This window comes from Solanum pennellii, chromosome 3 (assembly GCF_001406875.1).
Source record: "Solanum pennellii chromosome 3, SPENNV200".
NCBI classification, from domain to species: Eukaryota; Viridiplantae; Streptophyta; class Magnoliopsida; order Solanales; family Solanaceae; genus Solanum; species Solanum pennellii.
Window position 1 is genome coordinate 73,263,523 of NC_028639.1, and position 13,993 is coordinate 73,277,515.

A 13,993-nucleotide genomic window follows, 5' to 3' on the forward strand; every position below is an offset into this window, starting at 1 on the left:
TTTGTATCTTAAAAAAATTCCAATTATGATTTAAACAAAAAAAATAAGTAAACACCAACACAATTAAATGACCTCAATAAAGATGTTTTCTTATCCAATTTAATTTAATCTTTTTGTTTTCCAATTTCAGCTCCAAAAAAACAAAATGGAAAAATAGAGAATCAAAACTTTTTTCTTTTAATGAGAAAAACTCATTTGAAACTTGATGGTGTGGATCACAGATGGTATGTTGTTACTTTTTAAGTGAATCATTTTATATTTGAGTATGGTCAGATGATCACTTGACCTAAAAGGGCTTAATTTGTACAATAAAAATTACTCCAAACTTAAGGGACTATTTGAATAAAAAGGATGAACAAAAGTTAGAATAATTAAGATGATGTTAGTTTGTCACAATTTTTACAAATTAAACAATTAAAAGTATATGTACTACGTGAATCATGTGATCTCACAAAGACAATTAAACGATATTAAATTAGATTTTTTAAATATATTTTTAAATATTTATATAATTAAAATCCATGAATTAAATTTTAAGAGTTTATCTTTAAAAACAATAATACAAATTTAAAAAACCCAGTCCAAATTAGTTGATTTGGAGAATTTCATTTGATTTTTCCTCCTAATAAATCTAATATTCTTTTTGTTGGGAAAACGCGGACAAGCACAAAAGTATATATGGTAAAAGTAATGGAAATAAAATGGGAAAATAACGACACCAAGAATTTTACGTGGAAACCCTTCTGAATAAGGGAAAAAACCACGGACTAAGAGGAGCAATTGATATTACTATAGTAAGGAATTTTACACTGTGTAGTCATGAATACAATACTCAAAGTGACTACTACACACTCAAAAGGAACAACACTCTTTTGGTTTCCGTCTTACTAAAATATCGCTCACACTCTATTTTTCTTCACAGACTATTTTCTTGTATAGTCTATGAATACCTCACTTTNAAAAAAATGGGATGGATTCAACAAATCTCCCCCTCCAGTCCCATTTACTGGAAGAAGGTATCTTGAACTTCTTTAGAGAGAGCTCATACCCACAAGTTCTTTGCATAACTCAAACTTGTCTTTCTGTATCATCTTGGTCAGCATATCTGCAGGATTTTCACTTGTGTGAATCTTTTTGACGTGAAATGATTCATTCTCCACTTTCTCACGAATCCAATGATATCTGACGTCAATGTGTTTTGTTCTTGCATGGTACATGGAGTTCTTGCTCAAGTCTATTGCACTCTGGCTGTCACAATAGACAATATACTCCATCTGATTCAAACCAAGCTCTTGAAGAAATTGCTTTAGCCATATCATCTCCTTGCCGGCTTCAGTAGCCGCAATATGCTCAGCTTCAGTTGTAGATAGTGCAACACATTTCTGCAACTTTGACTGCCATGATATAGCTCCCCCTGAAAAAGTAAACAAATATCCAGTAGTGGATTTTCTGTTATCAAGGTCACCTGCCATATCAGAATCTGTATAGCCTTTCAAGATTTGATTTGATGCTCCAAAACACAAGCATTCATCTGAGCTTCCTCTAAGATACGTGAGTATCCATTTCACAGCTTCCCAATGCTCTTTTCCCGGATTTTCGAGAAATCTACTGACAACACCAACTGCGTGAGCAATATCAGGTCTAGTGCAAACCATTGCATACATTAGACTTCTGACGACGGAAGAATATGGAACTTTGGCCATGTTCTCTTTTTCCTCCCTAGCTGTAGGACACATCTTCTTGCTCAACTTCATATGACCAGCAAAAGGTATACTAACAGGCTTTGCATTCTTCATATTGAAGCGCTCCAGTACGCGTTCAATGTACTTCTTCTGGGACAAATAAATCTTCCTTTTATCTCTAAGACGAGTAATTCTCATGCCCAAAATTTGCTTGGCATGACCCAAGTCTTTCATAGAAAAAAACTTACACGGATTAGATTATGATTAAGATTATAGTCCAACTAAGATTAGATTATTTATAATTCTTTTTTATCATAGTAGTAGTAGACATTGTAGTAAGATTCTAAGTATATTAACTTAGAACTCTACAATTGTGTCCCTATATAAGGAGTATGTACTCAACAATTTTATTCATCAATATAATCATTGAGTTCTCTATTCCTAGATGTGGAATTTCTACGGCTAACAACGTAACATAAAGGATCTGTAACACAATGTCACAAATAGTTGTTGACGTAATCGACATAAAGTTATCATTGGAATAACGATATGAGTAATCGTGGACATAATAACGACATAAAATGATTGTTGGCATAATGTCACGAGTAATCGCGGACATATGTAACGACAAAAATAATTTTTGACATAATTACCTTGAGGTCATAGTCGCTTAACTAACTAATCTAACGGTTAAATGTCGTTAGTAATTAAGAAAATACTAGTAACTATGTTTTCTTCCAATTTGATCAGATTTTCAAATTATTGATATAACGACACAAATAACCGTTGACATAAAATGATCATTAACACTATACCGTCATAAAATGATCTTTGACATAACAATTTGAACAATTGTTGATATAATAATTACGACGTAAGTTGATCGTCGATATTATAACTAAAAAACTATTCATTGCTATAATTACCGCGAATTCTAAATTAGTCAAATTAATCTAACTATTAAAGGTCGTGAGTAAATAAAGGAAACAATAATACCTAGATTTTCTTTCCGCTTTAAAATTTTAAATCGTTGATATAACATGGTAAATGATTGTTGGCTATCCTTTTTAATTAATTACACCATACTAATTGATAACTACATAAATTATCAACTAAAAACTCATATAGTTATAATTGTCCATAATATTTATCATAATAAACAAAGAAAATATTTAGATATTTGTTATTCATTAAGTTATTCTTCTTTTATTAATTTTAAATCAGATGATATTTAGAATTGAAACGGTCGATAGTTCCTAGGTAATAACAAAACAAAAAAGGAATCAACTAATGAGGTTAAAAATGTGTGTATGTGAGCAAAATTTGGATCTTTTCTCACACAACTGATTTTGTTTTTTTTAAAAAGTAACAACACATTTGGTGCAATATACGTGTGACTGAGTGCACAAATCATGTTTACCCTTTAATTTTTTTTTTAAAAAAAAAGTATTCACCCAATCTAGACGTATAATGCATTTTTGTTTAATAGATGATTAAATTTTCATCCAATGTAAATTCATTTGATTTTTTATATTTATATCTTAAATTGATTTTTCAAAAAGAAAAAAAATAAAAAACAATTATTTATTGTCATTCAAATGTTATATGCACTCAACATAGTTAAAATGTCGTATGAATTCAAAAGTATGACATAGTTCATTAACAATTACTTGTTACTCGTGTTATATAAATTAATTTATATAGGAATTTACGGAGAAATAGATGTTTTATTTTAAAATATATCTTTTTAGTGATAAAATATTTCTTTTTACCTCATTATTTTCGATGCATAGCTAACTTCCAAAAGACAGGTGTATTATGTGAATTTGTAATGAGTAGTTTTTTGTTGTTTTGTAAGTGTGTTTAGTATTTATTAAGGTGCTAACCCCAGGCAATATTGCTCATTAGGCACGTAGCATAAGAGAGAGTTATTTTTACCTATATATATAAAACTCTCTTTTTTCCTCAAAAAATGATGAACAATCAAACACATCTTTTGGTATGGCTTTTAATTTTTCATTTCATTCAAGTTGTTTATTATTATTATTATTATTTTTAATAGAAACTTACCTTGATTTTCTACATTTTCGTACTAAAAGAATGTTAGTGCTAAAAATTACTCTTGCAGGGAACATTCACACTTCCGTGGTTCTATTTTTGTGAAGTCCAAGTTTATTCCAAGTCTGCTAGGTAAGTTTTTCTTTTCAATCAATTAGTAGCCAGATTTTCTTGGTTCACACACATGAAAATGAATGTATGTGTTTTTTAATTGCTAAATAATAAAAATCTGTCATTAATAACAAAGTTTTATCAAAAGATCATGTTATGCTAAGGGTGATTGATTTTGTAGCTAAAAATTTTTCTTTAATATATGTTTTCAAGGTTTTTTATGTCTCCATTTTACATTTTGCAAACCAAATCTTTTGTGTTTTGATATACACAAGTACTTCTCGAGCTTTAATTAGTGTTATTAGATTTCACTCTTTTTTTTTTCTCTTTTCAATTTGTACACTAAAGAAAATTGTTACTCAATTCAGTGAATCTTTGTGCTTCTCGAGGTTTAATTACTGTTATTTGATCTCTTTTTTTTTTCGCTTTTCAATTTGTACACTAGAGAAAATTGTTACTCAATTCAGTGAATCTTTTTGATTTGGTATATAGAATTTTAAGGGTGTAAAAATTTTTTGGTAAACGTTTTTCTTTAGATAAACAATTCACATGAAAGAAATGTCTTCTTTGCTAATAAAACAAGTGTTTGTAACTGAAGTTTATTATTTTTTTGCTTACCCTCCAACACATTCGCATTCCATCACTCTATACCTAATGCACCGATAGAGAAAATATTTTTCTTCGTACCAAACACACCATAAACTTCATGTTTTGATTGCATTTTTATTGTGTTACCCTTCTCATGGATTATTTATATATATATGTATCTATAATTGAAGTTGTATTTATAAATTTTTGTGTGACAGATCGCCTAAAGTTGGACTATCTTATATCTTTATGGAAAATTCAAGTGAGCAAAAGGCAGTAACAATCAAAAGGTTTATTGATAACACAATGAATGTGGGTAGAAAAGACATTCTAGAAGGATTTAGGGCACGATCTCGTATCGTAGTTGAGAAAGAAGCTGCTGCTACTACAACAAGCTTGACGCATGGATTTATCAACTCACTGCAGCCTTGTTTTTTGGCTTCTTCGAAACCCGTGCCAGTTATGAGTTTAACTCCGTTCGCCAAATGTGTGAATCATGGTTTTGCCGCGTATATTTCACTGGAAGAAATTCAAAATTCTGAGAATTACACTCGAGTGGTGATTCATTCTCCTGGATATCGAGTTATCCATAGGTACATAATCTCCATCTCTATCTATTTTAATACTGTATATCTCGATCTCTGTCTGTTCTGATACTTCAAATATATGTATACAGGTACATGGACTGTGAGTTGGAGTTTCAGGAGGATGTTGAAACTCTTCGCAATACTCTTTGTCAAAGAGCAGAACAACAAAGTCATGTGCATTTGGTGGGCTATAAGGAAAAATATCTGCCGCGTGAAATACGGAGATGCAAAATCTGCAAAAAGAGCTTAGAGAATGAAGAAATCTTCTTCCACAGGTAAAGTAATATATAATTGGTTACAAGTATATAAAATTTATATATTTGGATCATAATAAATACTACTATGTATTTGTGGTTGAGCAGAGATACGGAGTTTTGCAGCTCTGAATGTAGATCTAATGATGTGGTGCCTTACTTTGAATAGCGGGTGCCGGTGAAAGATCCTAAAAAAATGATCAAGTGGTGCAAGGAAGAATGATGATGATGATGATGATGAGAGATCGAATAAAGTCTAATTTTTCATTGGGGATAGGTGTTGATCAGATCAGCTTATGGACATTCATGTCCTCTTTTTTTTATGTTGATTTAAGTTAAGAAGAAGAAACATATAGTCTACCTAAAAGAGTCACTGCATGCTTGTTTTTGCAGTTGTCAATGTTCTTTTTGATTATTTCCAATTCCGTTTGTTATGTCTACTAAGTAGTAAGTACCTTTTTAAATGCTTGAATCCTTTCATTGAATACAACGTATCTATGCCATTAATAGATTAATAGTCTGCGGGTGTTACGTAGAATCTAGCAAATTAAAGTAACAAACATTTTCATAACATTGCTTAAATTAAAATCATATATACAGAAGGAAATGGCAATATATATAGTAACAGATTCTCCTTCTGAAGTTTTTTAACCCTAACAACGAAGTTCAAAACATTTTCATTAGAGAAAAATAGGACTATTTTTCGTTTTAAGAAAAAAAACTTAAAATCAATTACAATAAATTTTTTGTTGTATCTTAAAAAGAATTCAATTAAGATTTTTAAAAATAAGTAAACGCCAACATAATTAATCCAATTTAATTAATCTTTTTGTTTTCCAATTTCAGCTCTAAAAAAAACAAAATGGAAAAATAGAGAATCAAAACTTTTTTTTTAATGAGAAAAACTCATTTGAAACTTGATGGTGTGGATCACAGATGGTATGTTGTTACTTTTTTTTTAAGTGAATCATCTTAGATTTGAGTATGATCAGATGAACACTTGAACTAAAAGGGCTTAATTTGTACAATAAAAATTACTCCAAACTTAAGAGGCTATTTGATTAAAAAGGATGAACGAAAATTAAAATAATTGAGATAATTTTAGTTTGTCACTATTTTTACAAGTTAAACAATTAAAAATATATGTACTACGTGAATCATGTGATCTCACAAAGACAATTTAACGAATATTAAATTAGATTTTTTAAATATATTTTTAAATATTTATATAATCAAAATCCCTGAATTAAATTTTAAAAATTTATCTTTAAAAACAATAATACAAATTTAGAAAACCAGTCCAAATTAGTTGATTTGGAGAATTTTCATTTGATTTTTCCTCCTAAAAAATCAAATATTCTTATAACTAAATTATATACTAGAACATAACTTTAAATATATAAAAAAAAACATAATTTTTATATCTCATTTTTTAAATTCAAAATATGTATATATAATCAAATAGAAACTACTTATTAAATGTCGACAACGACATTATCATGAATTTAATTATTTAGGCTCATGTAAAGAATGGCTTAGATTCGAAAGAGGAAAAAAATGATAAGGTTATGGATTAAGGTGCTCCCACTGTCATTTGGCATATATTATCAAAATGACACGTGGTCTTCATTACGTGGATCGAAAGTAAAAATATGTCTGACACTATGCTTTCTAAAATTTTGACCTAATTAGCGTATAGTTCTATTCTAGTCTAAGAGAAAATATGCACTAAATATTACAATAAAAAAATATATTATTTTATTTCTCGAAATTCAAATTACTATACTATGTCAATTATATGATACATCTAGCTTCTAAATTAATAAAAATTATAGTGAAATAATTGTTAAAGAATGACAAAAGTTAACATCAGTAAACTTCTTATAAAATTTAGACAATTCTCCTTCCTTTAGCTTAGCTTTTGAAGTGTGAGTTTGACATAAAATCTAATTTCATATGGTATCAAAATAGGGTTCGTTTCAATTGATATTGGACCCCCCCCCTCCCCCTCCAAAAAAAAATCAAAATAATCCGTTAAGCGCAAGACCTAATTTCACAATAATAAATGATATTTTTTAGACATGAAACTTAATAGGGCTACAAAGTTATTTTTACTAGTAAATATTTTATCCAACCAAAAAAATACAAAATTATCTAGTTGAAAAAATCTAAATCTAATTAATAACCTTTAATTGAAAATAATAAAAATCATCATACTTTCCTAATTTTTTCTTTAAAAAATAATTAAAATCTATTTGTTCCCAAAATCTACCCACTTAATTAATCCCATAGCTCAGTTTTACTGTCACACTTTTCTAATTTTTTCTTTAAAAGTTAATTAAAATCTATTTGTACCCAAAATCTACCCACACAATTATCCCATAGCTCATTTTTACGGTGGAAATATATTTGACCTAAATTTTTATATGGGAAACTTATATAAATATACAATAGTAAAAAAAATATTTATCATTTATAGTAATAATATTTTTTTCATTTGATCACTTTTAATTCATTTATAATACAAGTTTAATATATATTACAAAGAACAATTTATTATTCAAATATAATACAAATTTTAATGATAAATAATACATTTATCACACATTTTAATATAATTATAATACAATGTTACAATTTTTTACCAAACAAACATGATATATTTCAAAAAACAATTATTATTCATATATATTGCATACATTATTCACTTTTAATACATATTAAAGATTTAACAAAACATTGCCATAAATAGTAATAAATAAAAAATATCGCTAAAATCAGTTATTGTTTTTTAAAATGTATTAATTTATGCAATTTTTCCTTTTCATATTGTTAGTAAAGCCGATTTTAACTACCCCAAATTGTAAATTTTTATATGATAATATGCATAATTATAAATCTAAATTTGGAGGGAGTAATTAGAGTTTTAAAATACTGAAATATCCCGAAGTAGGAGGAGTTGGGAGAATTAGAAGCAAGGGTAATCTGGTCCTCAGAATTTTAAAATACAGATTTAACAAAACATTACTATAAATCTAAATGAACGCTAACATTTCTTTTCAAGTATTGAATTGTATCCTATCGCTTTTTTGTTAAGTTGTATGCTATAAGAGAAATCATCCTTTTCTTCTTCTTTGATGTACAATAAGAGAAATCAGTTCAAGTTTAAAATGATGGTAGAATATACGCAGAGGTTATCAAAATCCAACAACTTTAATTATTTTGAAAATACAAGAATCAAATAAAGAATTGCTTAGGTGATCATGCCTCCACTCTGCACTATAAGTTATCAGTTGCTAGATATGCAGTGTTAAACTCCAAACAATTCACATTTAGTAACAAAGGCAGTGATAATATTTCTTATTTATCATTCTTATGTGTGTGGTGGACAAAAATATCTCAATTGATTCAGGTGATGAAACTAACATATTTCATCACAAATAATGAACAACTAAAAGTAGTTATTCCGCTAGATAGTAGCGGTTGAGAAGAATGGGATATATAGTGATGTCATTGATGATTGGAAGGAGAAAAATGTATTTCTAAGGAATTGGATCTCAGGCAGTTTTGAAGAGGAAAAAAAAATCTCTCTACCTGCTGCCAACAGTCTTTCTTCGGAATTATCTGATGGGTCGATCCCCTGACCGAATAAAACGTGTATCTAATTATGGGCTGCTCAATTGCCCAAGAGATGTGGGAATGCTTGGAAAAAGTTTATCTTCAAGCAACAAAAGATTAAAAGTTTTAACTTCAACTATAAATTGCTTGGCTATGAACCAAAAAATTGATGAATAAATCAAGGAATTCAAAGGCATATGTTCTGGCCTTGCAACTATTCACAAATATGTCGATGAAGATAACAAAGTAATTAATTTTGCAAGAGGTTTAGGTCTCATATACAATACCTTCATGACTTTAATGTTAGGTAACATACTATATCAAACCTTTATTCAATTTATTTATACTCTCATTGATTTTGATATAAGGGAAAATGAAGAGAAGAGGTGTCACAACAAAATCATAACATGATATTATCTGCTCAAAGAGGCAAGAGATGATGAAACAACAACATCAACTCCAGATAAACAAGTTTCAAGTATGTTGGATAGGGAACATGTTCTTAGAACACTCAATAAGGATCAGGTTCTCCAAATAATCAAAGTTATCCAAGTGAAAATAAGGAGACGAACAATATTGAGTCATGTCTAATTTGTGGTAGGAATTATCATATTGCGCTTAAGTGTTTTTACTAGTGGGACTACTCGTATCAATTTGCAGATGAACTATCACAAACAACGACTTGACATCGTATTATATACCGAAGCATTGACAAAACAAGTTTTTGTTGGGTATTCGAAGCAATCTAGGTTAACTATTCATCTACTATCTAGTTTAAGGGGAAGTGTTAAAGATGAAGGAAGTTGGTGATTGGAACATGTCAAAGGAATAGGTCCAAAAAAGCTTACTAACGTGTTTACAACACTGCTGTAGAAATAGAGTGACACTAGGATTAGACTACTTATATATATCGACTAGGCTGCTACTTATTGTAGTAGCCGAAGTCGACTAGAATTAGATTATGATTAAGATTATAGTCCAACTAAGATTAGATTATTTATAATTGTTTTTTATTATAGTAGTAGCAGACATTGTAGTAAGATTCTAAGTATATTAACTTAGGACTCTACAATTGTGTCCTTATGTAAGGATTATGTACTCAACAATTTTATTCATCAATATAATCATTGAGTTCTCTATTCTTAGATTTGGGATTTCTACGGCTAACAACGTAACATAAAGGATCTGTAACACAATGTCACAAAAAGTTGTTGACGTAATAACGACGTGAAGTTATCATTGGAATAACGACATGAGTAATCGTGGACATAATAACGACATAAAATGATCGTTGGCATAATGTCACGAGTTATCGCGGACATATGTAACGACAAAAAATAATTTTTGACATAATTACCCTGAGGTCATAGTCGCTTAACTAACTAATCTAACGGTTAAATGTCGTTAGTAATTAAGAAAATACTAGTAACTATGTTTTCTTCCAATTCGATCAGATTTTCAAATTATTGATATAACGACACAAATAATCGTTGACATAAAATGATCATTAACACTATAACGTCATAAAATGATCTTTGACATAACAGTTTGAACAATCGTTGATATAATAATTACGACGTAAGTTAATCGTCGACATTGTAACTAAAAATTATTCATTGCTATAATTACCGCGAATTCTAAATTAGTCAAATTAATCTAACTATTAAAGGTCGTGAGTAAATAAAGGAAACAATAATACCTAGATTTTCTTTCCGCTTTAAAATTTTAAGTCGTTGAAATAGCATGGTAAATGATTGTTGGTTATCCTTTTTAATTAATTACACCATACTAATTAATAACTACATAAATTATCAACTAAAAACTCATATAGTTATAATTGTCCATAATATTTATCATAATAAAATAAAGAAAATATTTAGATATTTGTTATTTATTAAATTATTCTTCTTTAAATAATTTTAAATCAAATGATATTTAGAATTGAAACTGTGGATAATTCCTAGGTAATAACAAAACAAAAAAGGAATCAACTAATGAGGTTAAAAATGTGTGTATGTGAGCAAAATTTGGATCTTTTTCACACAACTGATTTTGTTTTTTTTTTAAAAAAAAGTAACATCACATTTGGTGCAACATACGTGTGACTAAGTGCACAAATCATGTTTACCATTTTTTTAATAAAAAAAATAGAAGTATTCACCCAATCACGACATATAATGCATTTTTCTTACTAGATGATTAAATTTTCATCCAATGTAAATTCATTTGATTCTTTATATATAAATATATTGTCATTCAAATGTTATATGCACTCAACATAGTTAAAATGTTGTATAAATTCAAAAGTGTGACATAGTTCATTAACAATTACTTGTTACTCGTGTTATATAAATTAATTTATATAGAAATTAATGAAGAAATAGATGTTTTATTTTAAAATATATTTTTTTAGTGATAAAATATTTCTTTTTATTTTTTTTACCTCATTATTTTCGATGCATAGCTAACTTCCAAAAGACAGGTGTATTGTGTGAATTTGTACTGAGTAGTTTTCTGTTGTTTTGTGAGTGTGTTTAGTATTTATTAAGGTGCTAAACCAAAGCAATATTGCTCATTAGGCACGTAGCATAAGAGAGAGTTATTTTTACCTATATAAAACTCTCTTTTTTCCTCAAAAAATGATGAACAATCAAACACATCTTTTGGTATGGCTTTTAATTTTTCATTTCATTCAAGTTGTTTATTATTCTTAATAGAAACTTACCTTGATTTTCTACATTTTCTTACTAAAAGAATGTTATTGCTAAAAATACTCTTGCAGGGAACATTCAGACTTCCGTGGTTCTATTTTTGTGAAGTCCAAGTTTATTCCAAGTCTGCTAGGTAATTTTTTCTTTTCAATTAATTAGTAGCCAGATTTTCTTGGTTCACACACATGAAAATGAATGTGTTTTCTTTTAATAGCTAAATAATAAGAATCTGTCATTAATAAACAAAGTTTTATCAAAAGATCATGTTATGCTAAGGGCGATTGATTTTGTAGCTAAATCATTTTTTTAATATATGTTTTCAAGGTTTTTTTATGTCTCCATTTTAATATATTTTTTTTCTCTTTTCAATTTGTACACTAGAGAAAATTGTTACTCAATTCAGTGAATCTTTTTGATTTGGTATATAGAATTTTAAGGGTGTTTTTTATTAAAAAAACTATTTTTTTACTAAAAATTTTTTGGTAAACATTTTTTCTTTAGATAAACAATTCAGAGGAAAGAAATGTCTTCTTTACTAATAAAACAAGTGTTTGTAACTGAAGTTTATTATTTTTTTTCTTACCCTCCAACACATCCGCATTCCATCACCCTATACCTTACACACCGATAGAGAAAATATTTTTCTTCATACCAAACATTCCATAAACTCATGTTTTGATTGCATTTTTATCGTGTTACCCTTCTCATGGATTATTTATATATATATATATATATATATATCTATAACTGAAGTTGTTTGTATAAATTTTTGTGTGGATCGCCTAAAGGTGGACTATCCTATATCTTTATGGAAAATTCAAGTGAACAAAAGGCAGTAACTATAAAAAGGTTTATTGATAACACAATGAATGTGGGTAGAAAAGACATTCTAGATGGATTTAGGGCACGATCTCGTATCGTAGTTGAGAAAGAAGCTGCTGCTCTTGACTCATGGATTTATCAACTCACTGCAGCCTTGTTTTTTGGCTTCTTCAAAACCCGTGCCAGTTATGAGTTTAACTCCGTTCGCTAAATGTGTGAATCATGGCTTTGCCGCGTATATTTCACTGGAAGAAATTCAAAATTCCAAGAATTACACTCGAGTGGTGATTCATTCTCCTGAATATCGAGTTATCCGTAGGTACATAATCTCCATCTCTATCTAATTTAATACTGTATATCTCGATCTCTGTCTGTTCTGATACTTTTGAATATATATATACAGGTACATGGACTGTGACTGTGAGTTGGAGTTTCAGGAGGATGTTGAAACTCTTCGCAATACTCTTTGTCAAAGAGCAGAACAGCAAAGTCATGTGCATTTGGTGGGCTATAAGGAAAAATATCTGCCGCGTGAAATACGGAGATGCAAAATCTGCAAAAAGAGCTTAGAGAATGAAGAAATCTTCTTCCACATGTAAAGTAATATATAATTGGTGACAAATATATAAAATTTATACATTAGGATCATAATAAATACTACTATGTATTTGTGGTTTGAGCAGAGATACGGAGTTTTACAGCTCTGAATGTAGATCTAATGATGTGGTGCCTTACTTTGAAAGATCCTAAAAAACGATCAAGTGATGCAAGGAAAAATGATGATGATGATGAAAGATCGAATAAAGTCGAATTTTTCATTGGGGATAGGTTTTGATCAGATCAGCTTATGGACATTCATGTCCTCTTTTGTTATGTTGATTTAAGTTAAGAAGAAGAAACATATAGTCTACCTAACAGAGTCACTGCATGCTTGTTTTTGCAGTTGATCAATGTTCTTTTTTGATTATTTCCAATTCTGTTCATTTCAGTTTGTATGAAAACTTACTTAGTTATGTCTATTAAGTAGCAAGTACCTTTTTAAATGCTTGAATCCTTTCATTTTACGTTTTGCAAACCAAATCTTTTGTGTTTTGATATGCACAAGTACTTCTCGAGCTTTAATTAGGGTTATTTGATTTCACTCTCTTTTTTTTATCTTTTCAATTTGTACACTAAAAAAAATTGTTACACTCAGTGAATCTTTTTGATTTGGTATATAGAATTTTAAGGATGTTTTTAACACAATAAAAATATTTTTCAATATTTTGTTACTGAATTTTTTTTTAGATAAACAATTCAGATGAAAGAAATGTCTTCCTTGCTAATAAAACAAGTGTTTGTAACTGAAATTTTTTTATCTACCCTCCAACACATCCGCATTCCACCACCCTACTATACCTTACTTTCCACCCTCTGCATTGATAGAGAAATTATTTTTTCTTCGTACCAAACACATCATAAACTCATGTTTTGATTGCATTTTTATTGTGTTACCCTTCTCATGGATTATTTATATATATATATATATATATATATGTATGTATTATAATTGAAGTTGTATG

General features: G+C 28.8%; 1 protein-coding gene and 1 pseudogene across 1 annotated transcript; both read left to right on the plus strand.

Moving 5' to 3' along the window:
• Window positions 1-4,671: 4,671 nt before the first annotated feature.
• Window positions 4,672-5,714, plus strand: LOC107014233. The gene is made up of 3 exons (XM_027915318.1): window positions 4,672-5,032; window positions 5,116-5,301; window positions 5,389-5,714. Exons 1-3 carry the CDS (start codon window positions 4,689-4,691, stop codon window positions 5,447-5,449), a joined length of 591 nt encoding a protein of 196 aa, XP_027771119.1. The 5' UTR covers window positions 4,672-4,688; the 3' UTR covers window positions 5,450-5,714.
• A 6,703-nt stretch (window positions 5,715-12,417) lies between these two features.
• LOC107013659 lies at window positions 12,418-13,266 on the plus strand (annotated as a pseudogene).
• The last annotated feature ends 727 nt before the right edge of the window (window positions 13,267-13,993 follow it).

Coding starts and splice junctions, on each gene's coding strand:
- LOC107014233 (XM_027915318.1), top strand. CDS start 4,689: ATGGAAAATTCAAGTGAGCAAAAGGCAGTAACAATCAAAAGGTTTATT. Junction 5,033..5,115: donor GGATATCGAGTTATCCATAG/GTACATAATCTC, acceptor ATATGTATACAG/GTACATGGACTGTGAGTTGG. Junction 5,302..5,388: donor GAAGAAATCTTCTTCCACAG/GTAAAGTAATAT, acceptor GTGGTTGAGCAG/AGATACGGAGTTTTGCAGCT.